General features: G+C 37.5%; 1 protein-coding gene across 4 annotated transcripts in view; it reads right to left on the reverse strand.

The window, feature by feature from the left end:
- The window catches only part of LOC140327129 (TBC1 domain family member 1-like), a gene marked incomplete at its 3' end in the record, with an annotated part of 46,769 nt that overhangs the window by 1,013 nt on the left and 20,162 nt on the right, over positions 1-25,594 (reverse strand). For all 4 annotated transcript variants that reach the window (XM_072406339.1, XM_072406338.1, XM_072406337.1 and 1 more), the window contains 7 exon segments: positions 1,761-1,934; positions 3,222-3,391; positions 8,662-8,821; positions 10,453-10,697; positions 16,295-16,453; positions 17,597-17,758; positions 20,279-20,464. In XM_072406339.1, the coding sequence (XP_072262440.1) occupies positions 1,761-1,934; positions 3,222-3,391; positions 8,662-8,821; positions 10,453-10,697; positions 16,295-16,453; positions 17,597-17,758; positions 20,279-20,464 (1,256 nt within the window).

A 25,594-nucleotide genomic window follows, 5' to 3' on the forward strand; every position in this document is an offset into this window, starting at 1 on the left:
TGTGTGTGTAGAATATCTTTGAGCGATCGTGTCGTTATCTGTATGTACAGGATCGGTGCTATACGATCGTTCGCAGATATCGTGCAGGATCGTTCGTCGTTCGTTTACAAATGATAAAAATTGGAAGTGTGTACGCAGCTTTATTGTAATAAATATAGAAATGGATAGATAAGTGACAAGAAAGCACAAAGGGGGGACAGAACAATTACTGTTTCTAAATGATATGTTAAAGAAACAAAACCACCCAGGAACTGCATTGTTTTTAATATATTACCAACTGAGACCGTAAAGAACAACCACTGTATAGAAAAGCAGGAAGCAGAGTCTACATATGCATTGAGAAAATGTAGCTGCCCCTATGTTTATAACTTCATCTTCTACATAGAAAACAAACATCCACAAGATGATTATGAGTAATCCCTTTTAGACGTCTATACTAGCAAAAAAGTAAATTAAAACTATAAATTCCTTACAAGCTGCTGAATAAACAAAGAGCTTAGAAGATCTTATTATTGCAAAAGCATCAAGGAAACCAGGTGGGTTCACCTGTGAAACTCTTACTGGCAGTCACTTATTCTTAGTGCTCTCGGATTACTGTTGACAAGTTTTTACAGTTGTGAGATGCATTTGGATTTGACATCCTGTTCTCTTTTGATATCTTGTTCATTTTTTTTTTATATCTTTTTCATTTCTGATATCTTGTTCATTTTTTTTTTTTTTTTTTTTTTTTTAAGTATCCCTAATTAATGTTAGTACTTCATAACTTTGTTACTTCCTAACATTGCCGCTAGAATGGGTAGTGTGTTAACATTTTATTGTAGTGTGCTGCAAAATATGTGTTGCTTTAGTGGATTATGAAGGCTAGTTTTTTTTTCGGTTTATAAAAAAAAAAAAAATGAAAAAATGATCCATGGGAATAAAAAAAAGGCCACATCCCTTCCATTGTCATATGGAGCATCCAAACCCCTGTAACTTTCTGTAACAGACCAGGCCATCAATGAATTGATGTAGTAGCAGCATCAACAGGTATAAAAACAATGATTCTAAGGGTAGACAAAACTTCTGTGTTTATGCTACTGACGGACTACATTATATACTTAACTTTTGCACATATTTTTATGTTAAACTTTTAGAAAAGGATGTTGTAACAGATTCGCTTTTTACTGCAAATAAGTATACTTTACAGATTAGGACAAGGAAGTCCCAAGACCCAAATGTCCAAAGATACAAATAGAAGGCTTTGGTATCTTGGATAATTTCTGGTTACAGGATTGTTCTGCACAGCCTACTGTATTTCATGTAAAATGTGGAGCTACATATTGGAAAGTGCATTGTTTATACCCCATCTCCTGGATTGTAAACTCTTCTCCTCCTGTGCCACTGTCTGTATTTGTCAGTCATTTGCAACCCCTATTTAATGTACAGCGCTGCGTAACATGTTGGCGCTATATAAATCCTGTTTATTAATAATAATACCATAAAACAGTAATTAAAAAAAGTTATTAAGTTAAAGTTATAAAGAATAAGTAAGAATGCCAACCTAAACCCATTGTAATGTTTTTCAAATGTTGCCTTCACATTGATTTACTTTTTCTATCACCTTTGAACAGTACATGACATAATACGGGCTTTATTCTTCATTATTGGAAGTATTCATATGAAAAATGTCAAACAACACAATACCACAAACAACAACTCAGCAGGAAGCTAACAAATATGCTTTGTAAACTGTTTGTTTGTATCTTTTGGTATGTACATACCTGCAACTCTTCCAGGAGGTCAAAGTTTTGTTTGCGTAAGCTATTATTTGCCTTTTCTAACTTATTTATTCTTTGATTGTCACTTAGTGGTGAGGAATCTATCAGTTCATCTTGCAGCACGTGATACTCCACCTCATAATCTTGCAGCTGCTTAGAAATGTTCATTTCAAACACCTATAGACCAAACACAAGGCATTGTTACTAATCTCATGCAATGCAGTTATACAAATACCCAGAGTTTTACTCATATTAGCAATCCTTTACATCTCCTAATGCACAACAAAATACTCATTATTACTTTAATGCAACCAAACAATAAATCATACACAAGAATATATTTTACCTGATTTTTAAATATGGCTTTGTGCTGCAGTAAGGATTAAAATACACAAAGAATAGTCCAACTGCAGCTCTCTCACACAAAGCAGCAGCCCTGCTACCTGGAGGTCAGGTCTGGGTATTTAGTACACTTCACAAGCACAAAATGTAAAAAAAAAAAATATACAAATCTGATAAATGAGAGCAGAAATGCTTGGATTACATTTTTATGTTGGATGACAAATATATTTTTGGTGAATAAGTAAATTTGAATCACCTTGGTTGGCCGTAGACCTAAATGACACATTAACAGATCAGACAAAAGTGATCAGAGAAGCACACAGAGCTTACTAACAGTTACGGTATATCTCTTGCATGACCTATAGCAGGGATGCCAAACTCAAATACACAGAGGGCCGAAATTAAAAACTTAGACCAAGTCAGGGGCCAAACTTGAAATCTATTGAAATTGAGGAAGTTTACTACTTCATCCAGAACTAACAAAAACAATCCCCTCTACACACTTGAGGGTTGAAAAGACTAATTTGTATCTATCTATGCAGCCTGTGTGTTTTTCATCCACTCACATCACAAGTTTGTCTGACACTAACTATTACACTATGAAGTCTCTAATGGATTGAAACAAACACAATGCCCCTGGTGGTCAGGCAATGTGATCATTGCCTAGGCTTTGTGTCACATGATAGGTGTACAGGAATAATGTCTATGTATTGCATATTGTATTGAAAATGATGATGTGAGGGGGAAACGCGCGTGGGCGGGCCAGATGTGGTTCATTTTCGAAATTCTTTGGGGGGCCAAAAAAAACCCCATGAAGGGCCAGATTTGGCCCGTGGGCCAGAGTTTGAAACTGACCTATAGGGTCTCCTTTTAGCCGCACTCAGAGAGATATTTTATTCTGTAACATACAACAATGTTATCCACATATGGCTAGGATTGCACAAGGACATTAGATTCAGTGGTATAGTAAGAAATGCAATGGCACTTTTCTTTAAAGGCCTCATCACCTTCCAACCAACAAAAGAAAAAAATCACAACATTGACTATTCATTTTATTAAACAGTATTGATATAGTGCCAACATATTTCACAGGGCTGTACATTAAATGTGGGACTACATTACCTGGTTGATAGTCTTCTCCATCTGAACCAACCCCAGGTTTGGAAGAGTGTTCTTTATGAACTCTACGATGGATTCAAGGTTTTCTTGCTGCAATATTAGGGGTTTGTGACTCCCTAATAAACTTAAAGCTACTTTAAATATAACTTCTGATCCCTGAAGAAAAATCAGATCTAAGAGAAAAACAAAAAGCATAAAAAGTTATTTGTAAGAGTATGGTGGTACTTGCAACACAAAAAATAAGCGCGATAATGATTAACAAAGGATCTAGCAATATCAATAGGCCCAAAAATTAACTGACGTGAAAACGTATTTGGATAGAACAAGGAAAAGGATTTTATTGTAGGAGAGGTTTAGAACTTCTAATTGCTTCACATCCCAATCTGTTTTGGTGACAACTACTAATCTTATTTTTGTTCTAGTGTTACAAAGACAAGTAGAGAGGGAAATGTTTCCCACAGACATAAACATGAAATTGTAATTACCACTTCAATCAAATCTGCCCTATATTTATCACAAAAGCAGTAGTAAGTGGGAGAGATGCAGATATGTACTACAGTAGAATGGTTCATGTATTTCCTTTACATACTAATTGAAATCAAAGGTTTGTATATAGCAGCTGGGAATATTTAGTGGTTTAGTTAGAATTGCTGTTTTTTTCTATAAAAAAAAACATAAATTCACTGTTTATTTAGGATGAGTGTGGACAATTGGATAGTCAGGTATATATTGGTTTTGGGTATGTTTTACTCCACGAAATACACACTGACTTTTTGTTTCTGGTAAAAAAAAAAAAAAAATGCCAAGTCATTGTGTTGGGAAAAAAATCACAAGGATAAAGTAAAGAATCTTAGTTTTCTTGATAGCATTCCTGAACTCTGTATGACCTGCTTGGGCTCTAGCGGCTAGTCAGCATCACGGCTACACATGCAACTGAACACAGATTTGCTCTTTCACAATAAAAACATTAGTCACAGCTCAACTGTCCCTTCTCACACTGCACAATATTTAGACAGAGAAAACACAAGTGTACAAGTGGTTTCACTTTTTTTATTATTTTTCTACTAGGTCTTATTTTCGGGGTAGGTCTTATATTAGGGCAGGTTGGGGGAAAAGTGCTAGGTCTTATTTTCGGGGTAGGTCTTACTTTCGGGGAAACACGGTATGTATGTGTATATATATATATATATATTATTATTATTATTATTATTAAACAGGATTTATATAGCGCCAACATATTACGCAGCGCTGTACATTAAATAGGGATATATATATGTAGAGGTTCTGAACGGAGTATCAAGCTCAACTTGACATAAATGGTAATTTAAGCTAGAGTGATTGTGGGTAGGGAGGGCTTTAGACCCGACGAGTTTCGTCTCTTGGGCTTCCTCTGGGTTATAAGAACAGACCATACAAAGAATGTCCTAAATTTGAGGAAGTATATTTTGAAATTAATGGTCCAAGTTGGGTGAAAAATAGTTGATAGTGAAATAATGGGTATGTTCTAAACTGTACCCCAGATGTTATAAAACATAAAAGTGTTACTTTAATAATCCATGAGGTGGTGGGCTATAGCAGAGGTAGGCCAGATACGGCCTAGCCGGTAGTTTGTTCCGGAACTCTTGAGCCTCCGTGTTGTGGCTCGCTTCTCTATTTACCACGGCCAATGTTAACACTTCCACCGCTGGGGTAAATAGGGAACATTCCCTCTCCTCTGTATGCATTGCGGAGGAGAGGAATTTCCCTTCAGGGTGCGGGGCCATTAGGGTGGAACTCGAGAAAGAGTCCGGCCTAGTGTGCTCCTGTCAACCCCTGAAATGGCCTACTGGCAAAAAAAGTTTGCTGACCTCTGGGCTATAGCGAAATCCTAATGGGAAGGAACAGAGCTGCTGGCTGATGGCTCCTATATAAGAACCTCTGGTCTAGTATAGAAGGAGAACATGGTTTTAAAAGTGACACAAATATAATTGGAGGGGTTTATACATGCACTTCCACTAGACTTCATCTGACATAAGTGTTAAAGCATAAACTCACACAGAAAGGGTTTTTGAGTCACCTGAAATTGCATTGCAATTACATGGTCACGGTGGTGCAAAGGTTATAGTTCCAGGCGGGTCCTTATTGCAGAAGGCACAAGTGGTGTTCCCTCTGCAATAAAATAAACATAGCAGCCTGATCTCAATTTTCTATTTTCAATTATCTGTCCTACTACTGTTGGCCCCAGTGCCATCTTCTTCTGCTTCTTTTATGGGTGTTGGATTCTTGGCCATCTTAATTGGTCACACCGCAGTCACACAAGGGTACAGGAGTTCATTCAGTCCCAACATCCATGAGGAATACTTGGATATCTGGCAATCTGCATTTCAAAGAAGAATGCCAACAGACCAGTAATTATGTTATTTTGCAGAAGGGGCATTGCCTGAACCTTCATCAATAAAAATCCTGCCTGCTTGCATTTTTGGAATATGGAACTTTAGTTCTGCTTTGGGATTCTGAATGTATGATGCCCTCCATAAATTCAGTCACAAAAATTACACTGGGAGTAAAGAATCCTTTATCAGTCCATGCAAACAAAATGTGCTCCGTCCTATGTCTACACCCCATTCACATACATTCTGGATCTCTCTAAAAGTTTAGGTTAATAGCATTACATCATTAAGACAACAGTTAGAGGAAATCTTTCAGTGGGTACCCCTATTCTGTAGACGGCTGTGTATCAAGGACTGCTTCTCAATCATTCGAACACAATTCTACTTGTGTGCTTTATTTTAGATTTGTTCATAAATTTCAATCTGTCTACAGTTTAGAAGCCCAAAAAATGGTGTCCTATTATTGGTCTGTTGCTGAATTCTCTTCAGATGCAAACATTTTACTGGATGAGGAATCTGATCAGGTGAAGGTCTGCCCATGTGGAGCAGTCAAACACTTTCCAAAATTTAGGACTGATTTATATCTCCACATTACAGAAAGGTTCATTTAGGCAAATTTCAAATGTTACACACATTTGATGGAAACTGCATATATCTAAAGATATAGCAAGCAGGGTTGTTTTTCCATTTAAAACACCACAAGGGTTTAACGAGTACACAGTAAGCAATAGCAAATAATCAGTGGTAACTGGAAATGGAAACTTGCCCAGGGTAGATTGCTATCAGGGGCACCATTGTAAATACAAATCCCAGGATTTGCTTGGATTTCCCAGTCACAATCAAAAACAAACTTGTAGTTTGAAATGCATCAGCTGAAATGAAACCTTCAGTATGTTTGTGCTGATTTGACTGTGGTAGGTATAACAGTCTAAGTCCCACTATATGTGAAGTGGCTCCTTGAATAGGCACTCTATGGTAAACATAGGTCTATTCCAAGTTCTTGTTTATCTCTGTTCAATATGTGTTGCATGTTTAATTTAAAGAGGTGTGTGTGTGCCATTTCCTACGAGACGGGTGTATGTCTGTATAAATAAAAGGGCATGAACAAAGTTTATACACAGTAAAAGCATCCTTTTGACAAATGTCACAGCAATTTTGAAAAGGGAAGTCACCAGCAAACACACACAAAAAAGCAACTTATAAGATAATGTCCTATCCTTGGGCTGTTTTCCCCTCCTCTCCTGCATTCAGAATTCACCAGAGAGGAAACACAAGGGACAGTTTGTTGCAACAGCCAACAAAATCAGCATCTTCTGTGGACAGAGGATATAACAAACTCTTCCAGAGCCCAGACTTTTCCATTCATTCCAGGCCTGCACAACCCTAATCTCTTCACCAGCCACTAAATTCTGCTAACATACTGCTTGGTGGAAAAAGAAGGGGCCAGACTCAGCCAAAAACTATTAATTATTAGCAGTGGCCAAATCAGTTAAAATGTTGCCTTATTCCCCAAATTTGCCAACGTACAGAATTTTTTTTTTTCACAGATAAATTAACCTGCATATGTCTAGATTAGGGACATTGTATATGCCCCAGTACTGCAGTTGCTGATATTTTCCAAAATTAGCAACTTGTAGGAAGCTCTACACAAAAATAATTTGTTCCAATGATGTTGAATATTATCTGTTCTTACTAAGCTACATACAGATTGTATCTGGTTGTAAATCCATGAAAGACCTAACAAATGGCCCATGTGGTGTGGAAAGAGGACACTGAAGAATCAGCTTATCCATTGGCAAAACAGTTATTGGACAAAAAACAGAATCTGTGCTGACTCCTACATTCTTTTTACAAAAAATAAATTCTGGATGAGGCATGTTAGGAAAAGGTCCAACAAAGATGTTTGAGTTATTAATGTTGATCTGTGGCCTGAAATGTACAGAGCGGGGCCCGACCTGTGGCCTGAAATGTACGGAACCAGTTTTTGTACTCATAGTTAAACTGATAATGGCAAGTATATCTCATAACCCAGTTGTCTAAAGTATGTTACAATGACACTTAATGTGGAAAAGGTTGACGACCCCTCCCATACACTGAAAAAAAGTAGAAAAGCTCATCATATTGTTGTGATCACATACACAGATCAACCATTCATACCATGGAGCAGCGATTTTCTTCACCTTCCATGTAAAAAGGCATGTGGCCTGGCATGGTACAAGAAAAGAGGGCTGCACACTTGTTGCCCTCCCTTTAGGATGATTGTGCTTACCGATTCAGAAATACATTTATCACTACTTTATATTTGTATATAGATTGCTTGATCTTGTACAAATTAGACATGCTTTGGAGGGCAATTTTTCCAAGAATTATTTTATTTGCTATACACTTTACTCACTTTCCATTTTCAATATAATATATTTACTTCACTTGAGATTTAAGTCCCAGCAATGCCATACCTGCACTAGAAATATGTGCCTATATTTTACATATATTAAAATTTTTAGAAAACAGAATTGCCAAAAGAAAGCCCAAACTGTCTCCAAAAAAACATTTCTTACCTTAAGGTGGAAAAACAGTCAGACAGAACACAAAAAACTTCTTCCAACCCCCTTTTGCCCATATAGGTATTCTCCCTGTCATTGTCCCAAAGTCAAAGAGAAAGGAATCTTTTTTTTTTTTTTTTTTTTTTACCATTTCAGCTAAGTGTCTAAATTGGTCATTTTACTTAGTGCAGTGTTTATAAATGGATGCAGTTATATGGTAATAATTTTTATTTAAATACTGTTCTGCTACCTCATATATTGTATGAGGAATTCTAGAGGACAATATGGTAATTCAAATTTATCACTATTCACTTACATCTTCATTCATAAGATGGGGGGCAACAACCCCTGTAATGTCCAAACAGAGAACAGACCAAGAACACATATCTGTATACTAGAAACATGAAAAGAGTTTTCTTCCAGCTGCACCCTTTGGTTTATGTTAGCATTTCATTCTGCCATTTCTCTCATCACCAGCCCTGGATACAGAACAAGAATAACATCATATACATGTTTGCTTTCAAAACTTACCAAACACTCTGGCCACAAAACCCAGGGGGAACTGCGAGGCAAACATGGTGAGGAACCAAGGGGCAGCATAGAGGCTGGGGCCTATCTCATATTCTTCCAGGTGGTTGTACAGATCTCTGTGATAGTCATGGAGAAGGCGAGACAGCTGATACATCTGGATCTAAGAGAAGAGGAGAACAAATTCAGCTGTGTGTGTAATTATATATATATTTATAAAAAATATCTTTCTGTTAAATAAGACGAAGAAAGGTTCAGTGCCTGAAGTGTGCACTCACAGGGGAAATCACAAGGAAATAAGCACTTGAAAAGAATCTCTTTCTGCCATCACTGGCAGACAACTTACAACAAACACATTACAAAAAGCAGACATAAGTAAAACAAACTATCAAAACTTATTTGACAGGTTTCAGATTGGTAATGACCTAATTCAAATTACACACACACACACGCTAAACATTAGGAAGTGCTTTCAGCAGGTAATGGGGGTCAGCAATGGGCACCCTTCTCTCAATGCCAGCATTACATTTTCAGCAACTGAACTGTACTGACACAAGAGTTGTTCTGTGGGCCACCCCTGTCCTCCCTGCCTTGGCATCCACAACCCTTTTCATCAGTTGTCTATCCTTGGACCAATTTTGGTAACAGATTACCACGTCATACTTTTATTCCTACGCTTTTTTTCCCCCACTACTTCCAACACATTACCATTATAAAATGATTTTTCACTTGTTGGATGTGAACCATCCAACTTCTTAACAGATGTCGTTGTTAAAAGTTAATCGATTTTATAAACTTTACTGGTCAGTGACTTTAATTTTGTAACTAATCATTGTATATTCATATATGGTATGTATATATACTCCATATTATTGTGACTTTAAAGCATATCTAAACATAAATGTTATATATTGCAGTTCACCAAACCTTAGATTTGGTGGCTGTATGAGTTTTCCCCTTTACATGCGATAATTCTACCAGTAACAGTTATAGGATGACAAAAATCACTTGCTGTTCTATATTGTGAAAACCAGCAAGACGGGACTAGATAACCTCACCCATTCTCATGCTCATAATATAGTGTGCAGTGTTTTTAGTCCTCAGATATCCAGGAACAATAGCAATATCAGTGCACAGAACGTGCTCACGAGATTTCTAGAAAAATCAACAGGTATCTTTTTGAACCAAACAATCAAATTGGTAATAAACCACCTTGAATGGTAAAACAAACCAAAAGAGGGCATATAAGAGAAGTTCATTGTTGGGGTTAATATATACCTTCATGATACCATTTATAAATATATGTACAAAGTAAAAATGTTACATAAATACAATTTAAATTAATAGTAGCAGTACCGTAACTGATTGTGACTGCATTCGGTTATGTAAGGTATGTTCTCCAGAAACATGCAGTTAGGTTAATTGGCTAGCCCCCAAACTTGACCTTAGACTGTATTAAAGTCATATGACTATGGTAGGGACATTAGATTATGAGCCCCTTTGAGGGACAGTTAGTGACATGACTATGGACTTTGTACAGTGCTGTGTAATATGTTGGCGCTATATAAATACTGTGTAATAATAATAATAATATTAATAATAATAATAATGTATTGGTTCCATCTGCAGCTATATGTCCATCTCACATAAGGTGGAGCTCTGCATGCTCTTGACATTTGGCCCTTACATAAGCCATATACAGTGCAATAATGTACTAAAGGGACAAGGAAAGCCAACATTTGTATTTTCTGGGAATACTGCATTGTGTTATATAACTAACTGCTGAAGATGTACCTGTAGAGTAACCATATCAGGCCGGTACTGCTTCCTCAGGCCCATGTCATACATGATAAACTTTAGCAATTTAAAGGCATCCTCTTCACTCATGTGTAGCAGCAGAACTCCGGCCACGAAGCTGAGTCCTTGGCAGTAACCCACTTCAGGATCCAGCAAGGAATAGGCCTTTAGAATGTTGTACAGTGACAGCTGTCCTGCTCCCAGTTGGGCTGAGAAGTATGGGTGTGTCGGGAAGGTGCGTCCTAAGAAAACAAATGAGGTTAACAATTCAAATACGTTTACTTGAACCTTGCTATGAGGGCAGGTCAAACAAAAACAAGATTCTTTTGAAGCGCTTTATCTCCTTAAGTAAACTTTCAACACCACTTACTAGGTAAACAGCATAAAATCAACTTGCCTTTGGCCCCTTTGAATTATGTACTCAGATAATGAAAATAAGCCACTTCATAAGGTTTACTGCAGCATATCAGATAAGAAAAAATCTAAAAATAATTTCACCCGGCCAAATTAGTAACATAAATTAAACTGATGAATTAATGAAGTTCCTGGTAACATGCTGAAAGGGATTCGCAGGCAGTACAAGCAACCACACTGACACCTACTGGTGGTAATCATCACTAACACATACTGATACCATTTACTACCTGCCAAATAAAATCAAAATATTATTATTATTGTAATAAACAATATAGCAACACCTTGGTTCTGAACACAATAAATGTACCTGTCATGTGGTACATTCTGATGCAAAAGGGAGACTTGATATATCCACCAAAAAAAAAAAAGTTTGTAATAAAAGTCTGAAAATGATAATATGATGGGAAAACCTTCCTTTAAATGGGATCTGAGGTAAAGCTTAATAGAGCAAATCTTACAATCCTGTACTTAATAAGTGCTCCAATTTCACCCCTGTACCAAACCAGATGATGAAATAGTTAAAACTATTCTTTCTTACTGGAGATGATGCAGTTAAAAAAGGTATTTATTTGTTTAGGTATTTTATTTATTCTTTTAAATAGAAACATAGTTAACCCCAATCAACACAGAATATCCAACTCCTTTTCTTCTGTTCATTGTTCTGATTTTTTTTTTTTTTTTTTACCAGTAATATTTATTTGCTTTTATTCCTTTATTTGTAATTGTTTAGTGTTGAATAGTAAGAAAATGCACAAAACTGATAAAAAGAAATGTTTGAAGTTAAAGTACTATAAAAGTTGTCCAATTTAAAATATTATTATGTTTTTATGTACTTTTGGCCATTTCTAGCCCTTTTTCCTTTAAGCAACAACCTCACTTTTTCATATTATACCTGGGAAACATTGGGTCTAATTTATAAAGCTCTCCAAGGCTAGGATATGCTTTCATCAGTGAACCTGGGTTATCCAGCAAACCTGAAATAGATCTGGTTCAGGATTGAAAACATTTGCCAACAAATAGCAAATGACTTAGGAAATCCATTCCAGGTTTGCTAGATCACCCTGCTTCACTGATGAAAGTATCTTCTCCAGCCTTGGAGATCATTAATAAATCAGGCATGTTAAATCAAGTAGGTGCAGTGCTGCTTCCCTCTATATTCCTCTTCTATACCACGGACACTGCACAGATAATCTGAATGTCCTCCATGGGTCTGTGAGCAGCCTTTGAATGTACTATTTTTCAGAATTAAAACTTTTAAAATTATAGCCTAGGCTGCCTTTATCAATGGCCTCTCACAACCTAACTTTTCATCATCTGGTTATATTGTCAGATTTTGAAGTTACTAATAAAGAAGGAAGATTCAGGGTTGGGTCCACTGATCAGTGCATGGATGATTAGCTGGAATTAGGCATGCTGTAACTTGCTTCTGTTTTTAAAATTATTATTGCTTTGACACTTTGAAAAGAAGATGCTGGGAACTTAGAGTAATGTGGCTACGATTACAGCTCTATAACTGTAACCAAGAAGCTTTCTTTCCTCTATCATTATAGCTGAAGTCCTGGCATGAAACCTAAAACAGGGAAGGGTTCCTGTAAAGGTAAATGAAGCGTCCCATACAACAGCCCTCTTGTTAAACACTACCCCACCCTTGTGTTTCAGGAATGTTGCAGCAATAATGCCATTACAATATAAGATTACAGATTCTTTCAGCAAGACAAAGCTATGCAATGGACAGAAGGGTGTCCTATATTTCATTGTATCAGCAAATCAAATATGAATTTTTTAGCTGCATTAGGAGAACATGCAGGGCACAGATACCCAGACATATTAGATAGATGCGGTGGGAAATCAATACAAGGCGCAAATGAACTGCATCAGAAAATTGTTATCTCTTTCTAGTGTCTTTTATTGAACTAGATGATTATCATGTGAATAGTTGTTAACCAATAGAAACCACCTGTTCCTAGGACCCTATGCCCCTCCTCACATTTGCTAATGGTCAGATCAATACTGTTTCTGCGTCATAGGTACAGACAGGTTGTCCCAAACAAAGTGTATGCTAAAGGAAGGACCTAAATATCCCCAAAAAAATATCACGACAGGAATTAGTAAATCAAATTAAATGTAACAAAACCCTACACTATGTAAAAACAATAAACTGAGTGTTTATTGAAAATATGTCCTCCTACAGTCTCATTACCATGCTGCATGTATATTTCTATTGCAGTTATAAAAGGTGAAGCTGAAGGACAGATACTGAAGGTAAAAATGGTGCTGATGTTCAATACAGAAGACACAAGGTCTTTTCTTTTCTCTTCCAAAAGAATTCTTAATTGCCTTCACCTACAAGCCATGGTACATAGGAACTCTGGTTCAAAGGAAAAAAAAAATAATAATAAATAAGCCACATTAAAGGTTGGGTAAACCATGCAATAATTGTCATTGGAAAGGATCTTTCACAATCCCTTCCTTTCCAATGACAAAAGACTGAACGATGAATGAACAGGTGATGTACATACCGGCACCCCACTGCACTCTCTCCACTTCACTTTCATTACAATTGTTCCTCAACCGTAGATCCGCCAGGGAGGTCGTCGTAAGGACAGATGAGGAGCGTTGTACACACGACAGATCCTCGTCCGATAGCAGCCCTGAGCCGATTATCAGACGAGAATCATCCGACATGTGTACGTAGCCTACAGATTATGGTTTACCAATCTTCTCCCTATAGCAGGGGTCAGCAACCTTTACTATCAAAAGAGCCATTTTGCCTCCTCTTCCACTAAAGAAAAATAGTCTGGAGCCGCAAAACATAACACCGTTTATAAACTTTTAAAAGTTTTACACCACCACCATCGAACACCCCCTGAAGTGAAATGCCTCTCCTCCGTATGCATTGGGGAGTAGAGGGATTTACCTTCAGGGAGCTTTCCCTATATACCACGCCGGCAATATGCAAAAAGTGGTTCAATAATTTTGTTTTTTCCTCTCTAAACTATTCAGTGCTATCAATATTTCCTTTGCAAATGGTGAATTTAAGTGAAATTGTGTTTTTTTTTGGACCTGCAGCAATATTTACTGAACAGTTGTGTGATATATAAATCATATATGAACATATCACATGTATGTTATCAAGTGCTGCTGTATCTCTCTTTTTCCTCTCATTTCTCCATGCAGGCATAGTCTAACGCTTCTAATATCATATTTAGCCCTTCAATGGAAAACCAGGCAAACTGGATTTTTCTTTTTACCTGCAGTTAGCTTTCTTGTGTGATTACAGATTGCCTTTGTATGTAGCCATCAACCAGTTTTAAACCAGGCTACTAATGATTGGTGTCTAGTCTTAACAGCATCTTTGCATTAGAAATAGAAATAGTTTTTTTTAAATTACAGAACTGCATACAGAAAGGACAGTACAAAAGATCGTACATAGGCCCATCAGTACTGGATCTGCCAACACACATGGGAGATCAGCTGTGCGTTTATAAATGCATCTTGAAGTACTGAAGTTTGTACTATGAACAGTAGATGTGGTGCAGCCAGTAGACCCAATCTGCCCTTTTTCTATCCCCTGAGGTGCGGACCCACATTGCACGTTTGCAGACAACCTCAGTCCATTTCACACATTCCTTTACATATTGGTGCGCCAATACATGGCAGCATGCTATGTCTGCAAGACTACAACCTGACATCAATTCTTAATACACCTACACACATTCACTCTACTGAAGTTTAATGAACCATAAATGACGTTTAAAGTTGGGTGTGTGAATGGTTAATTATAGAAGGGTTCCTATCTATGACACCCGGGGTAAAATTGGATGTTATGTAAAGATACAATTATATTAGGTGTAATGCATTTAGCTGTAATGTCAAAGCTTGTAAAGCAGTGTATCCCATTTATGCTCTGAGCAAACTGCATTTCACTGAATTTTTATAAAGAGGAATAGTATTTTATGGTCTATCCTGTGTGTTAATGTCACTTTTTATGGTGGCTATAAATTATACTTTCTGGCATGAGAAACAATCCAGCACACTCTTAGTTCAAAAGAGAAAAAGAAAGGGCTAAATATTATATTTACTTGAATTATGCTTCTTCCAACATCTCAAAGTGCTACAGTATCCCCAGACACCTCATTAAAGTCTGAAGGCACTGCAATCACTTTTGTAAACTAAAAAAGTGCTGAAATACAACACTTCACCAATGTGAATCATACATCTGAGATTTGATAACATGATCTAAAAGCATTCCAAGTTTTTTCTTTTTTTTATTATTTGTACATAGTAAAAAGGTTCCATGACCAAAGTTAGAACAATGCATAATCCCATGTCCAGGCAATTTGACCACACAGGTTATTGTAGGATGGAATTGCATGTAGCGAGGACAAGTAAACTTATTCAGTAAAGCACAAGACAAAGGGTAAAGTGGCACATGTGGAGTAATGAGAGTAAATAGTTGGTAAATATAACATTTTTGTTCTTGGGTTTAGTTATGTTTTATCGTCAACACAGCCCTAAATTTTATCTTAAACAAACCTAACAAATAAGATAAATCATATTTATTCAAAATCCTATGACATAACCCCATCAAACATGAAAATACTCCCTGAACTTTCACTAAACAAAGCTTAAATAGACTTTGAAAAAAAATTGCAGGGGATATGCCGGGTGAGTCTATTCTGCAATCAAACACCAGTTAAAAAGTGGCTGATTGCATTGTACTTGGCTATTGTGACACATCCCAAATCCTACACTTTAACTCAAAGCCAATACTATTCAAACTCTGGAATACCATGCACACGTCAGATCTTTCTCGTCCGATAATCTCCTCATGGCTGATATCAGACAAGAACCTGGTGTGTGTCAGACAAGAACCTGGTGTGCCACTTGTCGTTCATGGATCTGTCCTGGTGGGTCCACGGACAACAAATGACAAACGATCGGAATGCAAGTGAAGGGGCGAAAGGGCAGGTCCATCGTTCTCCCCCACCTTCATAGAGCAGAATGGCAATATGTTCAGTGCTCGTTCATGCATTGTTCAGTCTTTGTCTTTGGAAAGGGTTGTGAAAGATCCTTTCCAACAACAATTAAATAAATGTGCATAGCCTGGCTAATGCATACTGAGTTTTTTGAAAAGTAAAGATTTTGGGGCCAATACCTGTCCATATTTCTATTTGTTACTATAAAAATACAATATTTACAGCATAAATATGATTTCTGATTACTGTAGTTTTTTTTTTTTTTAATACATTTAAAAGAAACAAAAACAAATAAATTTAGGCAAGTCTTTAAATGAAATATTGTGAATAATGTGCCATTGAGGACAAAGACCAACTTGTTAAAGCTAAAACCACTAAGGATTTTGCCATGGAACCCAAGCTATGCCTGACACTAGCAAATGTTAAAAATAAACAACACTTACCTAGATCAATAAGTATAGCATGCTGTTGTGTGGTCAGTTGCTTCAGCAATTCTTTGTAGGGAATATCTTTCAATTGGCTTTTATAGGGGACTTGGTGTCGCAGCTGATACTGCTCAGATAAAAACTTCCATATTTCTCCTCGGTGATGTCGAGGTACTCCTATAAACAACAAAAACTGTTACTGAAAATAAACAGCAACAACAACACTGATATAAAATTTAACAGCAGTTGTTCAATTTTCCTGCACAGTATGATAAGTTAGACTTTTGTTTCGATTCTAACCTATATGCATGGGTGTGGTGGGCCAGGCATGGGTGGGAACGCCGTGCACTCATTTTTTTTTCGGTAATGGGCACGCATGCCCACTCTTATTTTGCATTTTTGCAATTCTTTGGTGGTTCGCGGCTCTGGCCGGTTCGCCCCCCATGGGGTCAGGGGAAGGACCCTGCTTGAGGGGTGGGCGCACTGGCCAGAGCCGCAGACCACATCTCCTGTATGGAATTGCAGGCTCAGGGCAGTGGCCGGGTTGTCTCTCTGAACACAACCTGCCCATTCTCCCATTGCAGGCTCAGACCTGCGATGGGAGAGTGGGCGGGTTCTGGTATCATGACGTCACTCTGGGGGAAGTTTCTTCCTGTTTGAGTGACACATAGGCAGGGGTGTAGTGGGGTGGGCATGTCATGGATAGCACTGTGCCCCCTCTCCTTTTTTACACCTCTGCCTATACGAGACAAAGAAAAACAAAAGGAACACACAGGTACCAAGCTGACCACCACCAAAAAGGCTCCTTTTTACCACTTACAAACTTCAGTAATATTAGACCAGCAAAAAGCAATAACAACAATATGAAAAAAATCAAATAATATAATGTGTGGTTTGAACCTGAATTATGATTCAGACCTAATTTTCCCAAGGGACTTTTTTTTTAAATATTATTTATTTATACATGGTTTTTATTAATTTGTTATAATAACAGTACAAAGGCAAGAGAAATGTACTGTACATCTGGGTTTGCAAATAGTGATAAAAACATTAACAAATTACAAAGAAAATACAATACCAAAATGATCAATATTGATGGGACTGGAGCCAAGGCAGTTGAACAAATAAATATGCTTGGTATTCGAATATAGGCATACAGAATTTAACACTACTGAATACACAACAAAAATATGGCCAAATTGAAAATAAAATATATACAATATTCACAATTCATTGGATTTGTTTTTTTCCCCCAACATTACATAAAACAGATACAAAGTAAGTCATCTGCACTACACCGAATTTGGAACATGGAATTACCTTGTCCAACAGCAGCATGAATTTTTTCCATGTCAGCTTTAATCTTTGCTCTTCCAGGTGTGCCGAGCATCTTCTCCCATACAAGAGTCACATCTTTCAGACACGGAGTGATCTCTTCATAATCAAGCTTTAGCCGTTTGTTTTGCAAGTCATTTTCTGAAGCTGGAGAATAAAAACAATAGTAACATTAATTTTCAGAAGTCCATCTCTCAAAATAACAAGAGGTAAGCTAAGTAGTAAATATTTTAGGTCATCAATGAAAAAACGAAACAAAAAACAGGTAATTAAAACCGTAACCATTTAGACCTGACCAATTACAATAGGTTTTAAAAAAATAAAGAGAAAAATTTGCGTTGCGAGCCATTTCAACGAGAGGTATTCAATGGAAAAAGAAGTAGAATAACATTTTTAAAAAAAAAAATTTGCTTTGTTAACCCCTACATACAAGATTGTCCATAACCTTTTCTCAATTTCTGGTAGAATGAGGAAGGGCAATTACTATATGTATACCAGCAGGAAGATCTATGCATGCTGTATGCCTTTGTCAGCAGGAAAGATAGTGATGGAAAAAGTGTTAGTTGCCACCTGAGCAAAAGCGTCTGGGTTTTTCCCCAATGGTTGGGACACTTCCCTTTCAGGTCTTGTATATCTCTAGCAAATGAGAAAAGGAGGAATTTCCCAAACATGAACACAAATTGCAATTTGACAGACATTTAAACCCATTTCACATTCATCTACCTGCTAATAATCCCTGCGAGTTTCACTACTCATAAAAAAAACTATACCCCCCACCCCACCAACAAAAATAAATAAATAAAAAATGAAACAACAAATCCACAAATAAAATGCAGATAAGAATACCCACTGTCTCCTTAGGGGTAAAATAAACATTTTACATTTAATCTTTAATGTACTACAAGGCCACACAAACATGTTCTTACAAGTTACAGATCAGATTACATTGTTGGCTACTGCAAAAACGATAAAGAACAGCTCACACATATACTACATCAATGCGTTTTTGTCCTTTTATCAGTTCATAATCTGTTTCTAACAAGTTTTCCTGCTTCCTTGCTGGCCTGGTTTCACCACCTAAAGACACGCCTCAGTCTGGGTAAACAGCAGGACACAAAACTATGAGAAAAGTGAGAATAAACCCAGCGGCCTTTCCCTAAAGCTGGAAGAAACTGAAATATGATTGGTCAATTTCACCTAGATTGCAGTTGATCTAATGATGATGGAATAAGCCATAAAAAATAATCCACCAAACAAGGCGTTTTTTACAAGACGTGATCAGGCATGTTGGAAACTTTTTTGTAGGGACCCAAAAGTTGGCTAATAAATGTAAAAATGATCAGACGGTCATTTAATAATAGCTCTTCAATATCTATAGTGGCCTTTACAGATTCATATTTATATGGATGGGCAAGAGCTGCTTAATAACATATTTTTGACAGTACAAATATTTACAAAGCCAACGGGGGTTTAGACAGCAAAAACTTAGACGGCAAAGGTTGTGCATCTGTGAAGTGTTGACCTCCTTTTGCCTTGAACAAAAAGTAACTTTGCACTCACCGTACAACAGTGTTAATTGTGTCCACCAAGCTTGAAAGCCCCACTAAAACCCAAATCCAAAAGCCACCACGTCAGCATAAATTGTAAGACTTTTCATTTCAATTTACAATCATCTTTGTAAAAAAAAGTTAACAAATTTGAAACCCCATTGTGAAGCTGTGTTGGGCTTTATTTTTGCACTTACCCACAGAGTTTGGACTTTTTGTGCCATTTAGTTTCCTGTTAACAGACCAATATCTACAATTGCTCACCACCTGCTTCCTATAACTACAAAGTCTGCCCCTTCCCATGTGACCACATGATTTCCATTGTAAAATAGGTATGCTGAGTTGACTGGCATCTATATTTCTTCCTACACTGGGTGTTACAAAGCCATATCCAGTTCGGCATCCCAGTGGCTAAATTTAAAGATGAGAAGAAAAGGCTGTAATGCAGTAAAAAAGCATATATAGTCTAAAAAGGAATGATATTATCAACTGTATTAATTTATAGGAATTTGCTTTGTTTAGGTTTAGTTGGGCTTGAATGAAACAACATGGAGATTTGCAATTTATTTAAAAACAGAAATCTTACCAAATTTGTACTCTACAGGCAACCAATAAGGACAATTGTTCAAAAAGGAATGTTTTTGGATACTTAAAGAAAAAGGATCCAAAAAAAAATTATTTTTAACACTAAAGCGTACCCAAACTCAACATTTCAAGGTCAAGCACCGCCCCTTTCAAGACAGAACGGGAGCGCAGAGCTTCCTAGGATTACGTCACATACGCCGGGAGGCTCTTGGCTGCTACTTCTCAAGGGGCATTTTCTTCACTAAGGGGAAAGGGATGTCGATCCCACATATGCGCAGGGAGATCGTCTCTCTTTTTACCCTCTTTACAGCGGGCTAAGTCACCCAAACGCACACCTGTGCAATGCGAGATCGGGTGACGTAGCAAAAGGACCGAAGAAGACAGAAGATAGCCGAGCTTGTTCCTCCTCGTGACGAAAAAGAATTCCAGGACGCAGGACTGGATCATGGAAAGGTCCAGTGGCATTGAGGGGATCTGTGGAATTAAAGGGAAGTGTGATTTTTTTTTTCGCTTTCCTTCTTCTTTAAGGACTAACCTTGCAGTTTTTGGTTTTCTTTTTCCATCCTGAGAAGTAGGATCTGTTGGAAGATGGCTTTCTTCCAGAGCTCTCGTAGCTCCTCTGGTGTCCGATGCCTGACTGACGCTACTGGAACAAAAGGGCCATTTTCACAAACAGGCTGCAGAGGGGATCTCGGTGGTATATCGCCCAGTTCTGACCGTTCTACGGAAAAAAAAAAATTTTTAACAAGCCATCCCTAAATGCAATACATGTTGTCATATGCACATGAATATGATTGATTTAATAAAACCCTATTTAGGTATAAAATATCAATTACAAATTTTCAGTTTCTTCTTTTTGCTTTTTTTGTAATGTGGAAATTCAGAATTGGACAGGGAAAAGGTATTCGTTAATAGGTAGGGCTATATTAGTTAAAAATACACCACATGACTTTAGGCTGTAGGGTTGTGATAGCATTGTTCAGATTCAGATGCATGACCCAAGATCAGACCAAAATGGGTTGAACCCGACTTTGTATGTACCCAAAGATGAGTGATATATGCGTGTGTGAAAGGGGGGAGAAATTTGGCTGCAAAGGTAGAATATCTATATCCTGAAGAGTTTCTTTGGGGGGGAAGGGGGTTGTTAAAATATTTTTTTTTTTTACTTTCATATATTCTTTAAAGACAGAAGTGTTTTGCACCCCAATGTGTGGTCGTCTTTCTGTGCCTTTGTAAGGTTTATTATTAATAAATAATGTTTAGGTACTGGTAGTTCACACTGCATAAGGAACCATCAGCTGACAAAAGTCAGGGATGGGCAGGTGAGTCAATGTGCATTGCGCAGTTAACAAACAAGTGATTTCTCAATGTGTGGAACACAACACTTGTTAATATTTAACAATGGTGCTACCATCTCTGGACAAGAAAGCAGCATACCTCAGAGGTCAAACTGCACAACACCACAATTGTAGCTGTCAGACTTCAGCCAAGAAAAGTGCAAACATGCTGAGCACACACAATGGGTGAGAATGAGGATTATATAAACAGAGGTGTAGCTGATCTTCTTACTGGTTTTATACAACATGCTCAATTATCTTATCTGAACTGCACCATGATCTCTGTCAAACTGTGCACAGCTGCTTCTTAGAAAATAAAAAAAACAAGTAAGGAAATCAAAACTGAATAAAACATTTAAAAGCAATCATGTTAATTAGTGTAAATTATAAAGCCTCACATCAGATGAAAGCGAGGAAATGGGATGTAGTGCACTGTGCAAGCATATTTGGTCCATTAAACAAACATACTGTCAACTAAACTGTTTCCATTTGCTTATTAACATGATTGCTGGAGAATTCGTCTTGTTTCTTTTTTGGGTTTAGTTGGGCTTGTTATTGGTAGCAAATGTTACAAAACCTATATCAAACAGTGTGCTCATTCATTTCAAGTGGCTATTTTCTAATCAATATTTTTTCCAATGTAAGCAATTATTTTTGAAAACTGCAGTAACGGACACTACTGGTTCTTAGCTTGTCCAATGTTTAGCTGTGAAAAAAGGTCCCATTATGTGATGACGTAACACTTAGGCTAGGCACACACGTGCAATAATTGTTGTTCGAAAACGAACGACTAACGACAAATCAACAATTATTTTGAACGATCATATAGCGTACGATTCTGTACATGTTACAACGATACATTCGTTCAAATATAATCCACCAATAATGTACACACACTAGATATGATTGATTAAACGATGCAGGAAGTGACATGTACAGGAAAAATTATACCACAGAACCATCCACGATCACTGAACAACCGTACACACAATGTATAGCAAACTATCATCACCCAAATAGAACCACTAGGGCGGTCGTTGGTTTCCTGCGACATTCTTTGTTCATCTGCGTCGTTGGCCTGTCGTTGTGAACTTTTTTGGTTAACGATTATGGAATGATCAGTCATAAATCATCGTTCCCAAGAACAATTATTGCAGGTGTGTACGTAGCCTAACAGTAGCTGCTGGGTGAAGAAAGCATGTGAATGTTGGCTTCAGGCTTCATTCATAGATATCAATGCTACAATATATTTTGTTTAGAGTAATTCTTTAATTCACTGCAAATTATGGCATTTGTTAACTTTGTTTTGCTTTGTACCAAAAAGCAAAGAAGATTATTGTGTTATGAAACAGCAGGAGATGCAGTTGGAAAATTTAATTTGCATCTTTTACAAAAATACCAGGTAGGATGGGCCTGCCTTACATTAACAGTATCCATATTGCCATTTTATCCCATGATTTGCAGACATGAAACGTTAAAGCTCACTGCGAGGAATAAGCAATCAGACAGGCAAAAAAAAAAATTGTTTATTCCCTATGGTTTTCCCCTTGATCCTGATAAGATAACAAAAAAGGGACATTCTTTCCATGACAATGAGATGCATATTTTGGACAATTGTTTTGCAAGAGGCTATCAATTTAGAACAACCAATTCTGAACAGGGGTTCTCTACCCCAGTATTTAAACAATTTGTACCTTCAGCCATATCATCTGAAGTTTGAACACCTATGCACACTTCTTGACACCAAAGATGGAATTATGCTGAAAATTGGGTGGTTCAACAAATCTCACACTTCCTCACATTAGTCAATCGACTGTATGTACACCAATATCGAGCTGTTAGCTATTCATACTAAAATACAACAATGAAATAATTAGAAAATCTTATCTGATTGCACAGAACATGAATAAGAAACTGCACAAGTTGCTCTGCAAGACATTTCAAGTCCTATCTTGTAACGTGTCAGAGCAGAGAAATATCTGGAAGTCTGGGACATCCTCAGAAAACAAGTATGCCTTGATAAATAGTGGATGTTAATTAAAGGATGTGCATTTATTGCAGCAGCTGTTCTTTGAAAGGCAGGGGAAACAAAGAATTACTTTGTGAAAGTGCCAATGCAGGTGATTATGTTAGCCATATTTAACCTGAGGCATTCTTTACCTCTCTAAAAAAGCTAGAAGCTACGTGAGAGCCCAGGCACATTCAATATTGATCTGCTGAAAGATATGTCTGCTTAACCATTTGCTGTGAAAGTTCAGAGTCAACAAAACAAACACACTGATTTTTCTTTTGGCGGGGAACAGGCGAATAAAAAAGCAAATTAATGCGTTCAAGAAAACTGTTGAAAATCACTAAAAGTAATCGGGCAGGTTACCTTTGTTGCTTCATAGATGAAAGTGTATCCTCTCCAGCTTTGCAGAGCTTTAATAAATCAGGCCCAATATGTAATATAAAGCAGTGGTCGTCAACCTTTTCAGACCAGTGGACCACTAAATTTACCGGCTCTGGATCGCGCATGCGTGAGGAGCCATGTATCACTCAAAGGGGAAGAAACTTTTTAAGTGCAACACACAGCACCGCCTAGGCGATCGAGAATGAATAGGAGTGCAGAGGCTTCCGGGATACCTACGTCACGCATCCCGGGAGGCTCTTGGGTGCTCCTTTTGCGCATGCCTGAGCATCTCGGGCATGCGCAGGAGGAGCCTTTTCGTGAAAAGGGGAAAAATTGCCAATGGTACACATGCGCAGTGAGATCAGCATGTTTTTTTCAACCTACATCACCCAAACTCGCACCTGGGTCAGAAGAGGCGAAGATGGCGGCGCCCGGCGTGCTGGCTCAGTGACGGATCCTGGGATGTGGCGGGACTCAATGCAAGAAAGCTCCGGACCGATCGACTGCGCTGCAGGATTGAAGGTAAGTGGATTGTTTTTTTTTTTGTTTTGGGCAGTTTTCAGTTTACTTCCTCTTTAAGTTTTAAGCAGTCAGCCAAATAGTGGCATTACTTGACCTAACATCCTCCATATTGCCAGAGGCCATATAACTAATATGTCCGGATTTGATTCCTGAACTAATATTGGCTGACCAGTCCATGGGAGCTGAAGTCACACCAGACAGCCAAACCTCTTACACATCAAACACTTTGGCTGGTTGGAGTAATGTAACAAAACCAAACATATTAAAGGACAATAAAAGAAAAATAATAATTAAATATTATACATTGTCAGGTGTAGCTCTCACAAACACAGCTGTAGTGCTGATCACTTCTTGCACCTACAGATACCCTTATAATTAAATTACCACAATGATAAAGGTGGACAGGGTAAACACATGAGGGTGGGGCATATTTATAGGCCTCTGGAATAAGAATACAGAGCTATTGAAGATAAGAATTCATCTAAGATTGCTTTGAAATGTTCATATCTCTAGTTCTTTTTTTAGACTATGACACAAGCAAATAGAAAAAACACGTTGCCCCAGATTACATTTTTTATTATGGGACAAATATTTTTTCCCCAGCAATTCAGAGAAATGTTTTGATAAGAGATATATTACTTCACATAAAAGAGGAGACACTTTGTACAACTGAATTATCCCCATTATCCTGTGATAAAAATGATGAATGCCACAACTGTTCCCCAATGCAATCCCCATGCAATCGTTGTGTCTATACGGCAGACCACCAAAATGTTCTTGCGGACCACCGGTTGGCAAACTGCTGCTCTACAGCCTCTCACTATGGGTGATGGGCAGGCTCAATAGACAAAAGAAGCTGTAGAGATGGGTAGATTATTGTCCTTCCTTTACCAGGTTAGTATACCAGGTGACAGGTAATTAAAATTCACCATTTCACCATCACCTATTCTATGGTCAGAAGGACAGGAAAACAGATTCCCATAGAAAAGAAAAAAAAAGAAAAATAAATGTCATTGATGTGTGTGTTCCCACAGGGGAGATTTCTCTTTACTCTGTGTCAGCAGGAAGTCATGTGACATTGGTAATTAACCCAATGTACACACATTGAAAACCAAACACAGTATAAAGTAATGCCTAATCTCTATCCAAACTAAAAAAAAGTATTTATTTGGAATTTCATTTTAAATGATATCTAACATTTCAGTCTAGCAAGTTTGCACTATTGTCTAGTTTCCCATCTTTAGTCTTTGCACAAATAACCAAAAATCACTGGCGTTGCTTAAACTGACCCAGGAGGCAGAAATATCTCTCAAGGAACTTCTAGCAACCTCTGGAATCCTGGTTGGATAACGCTGCCTAATATAGTACTATAGAACTTTTGAAACAGAGCATGGCTGGAGGAGAGAACTGCAGTTATCCCAATGCAGTTTCTACAGCTTGCCACCAAAAGTGTTAATCCAGAAGACCTATAAACTCAAATATATAGCGCCAGAGAAGAAAATCCCAACTTCACATGTAACATAAAACATTCGTAGATTTCAAAATCTATGTCCCCCTTCATTCACATGGACCAAAGAGATGGTTTACGATCTTTGGTTTT

The sequence above is a fragment of the Pyxicephalus adspersus genome, chromosome 3 (genome assembly GCF_032062135.1).
Source record: "Pyxicephalus adspersus chromosome 3, UCB_Pads_2.0, whole genome shotgun sequence".
NCBI lineage: Eukaryota > Metazoa > Chordata > Amphibia > Anura > Pyxicephalidae > Pyxicephalus > Pyxicephalus adspersus.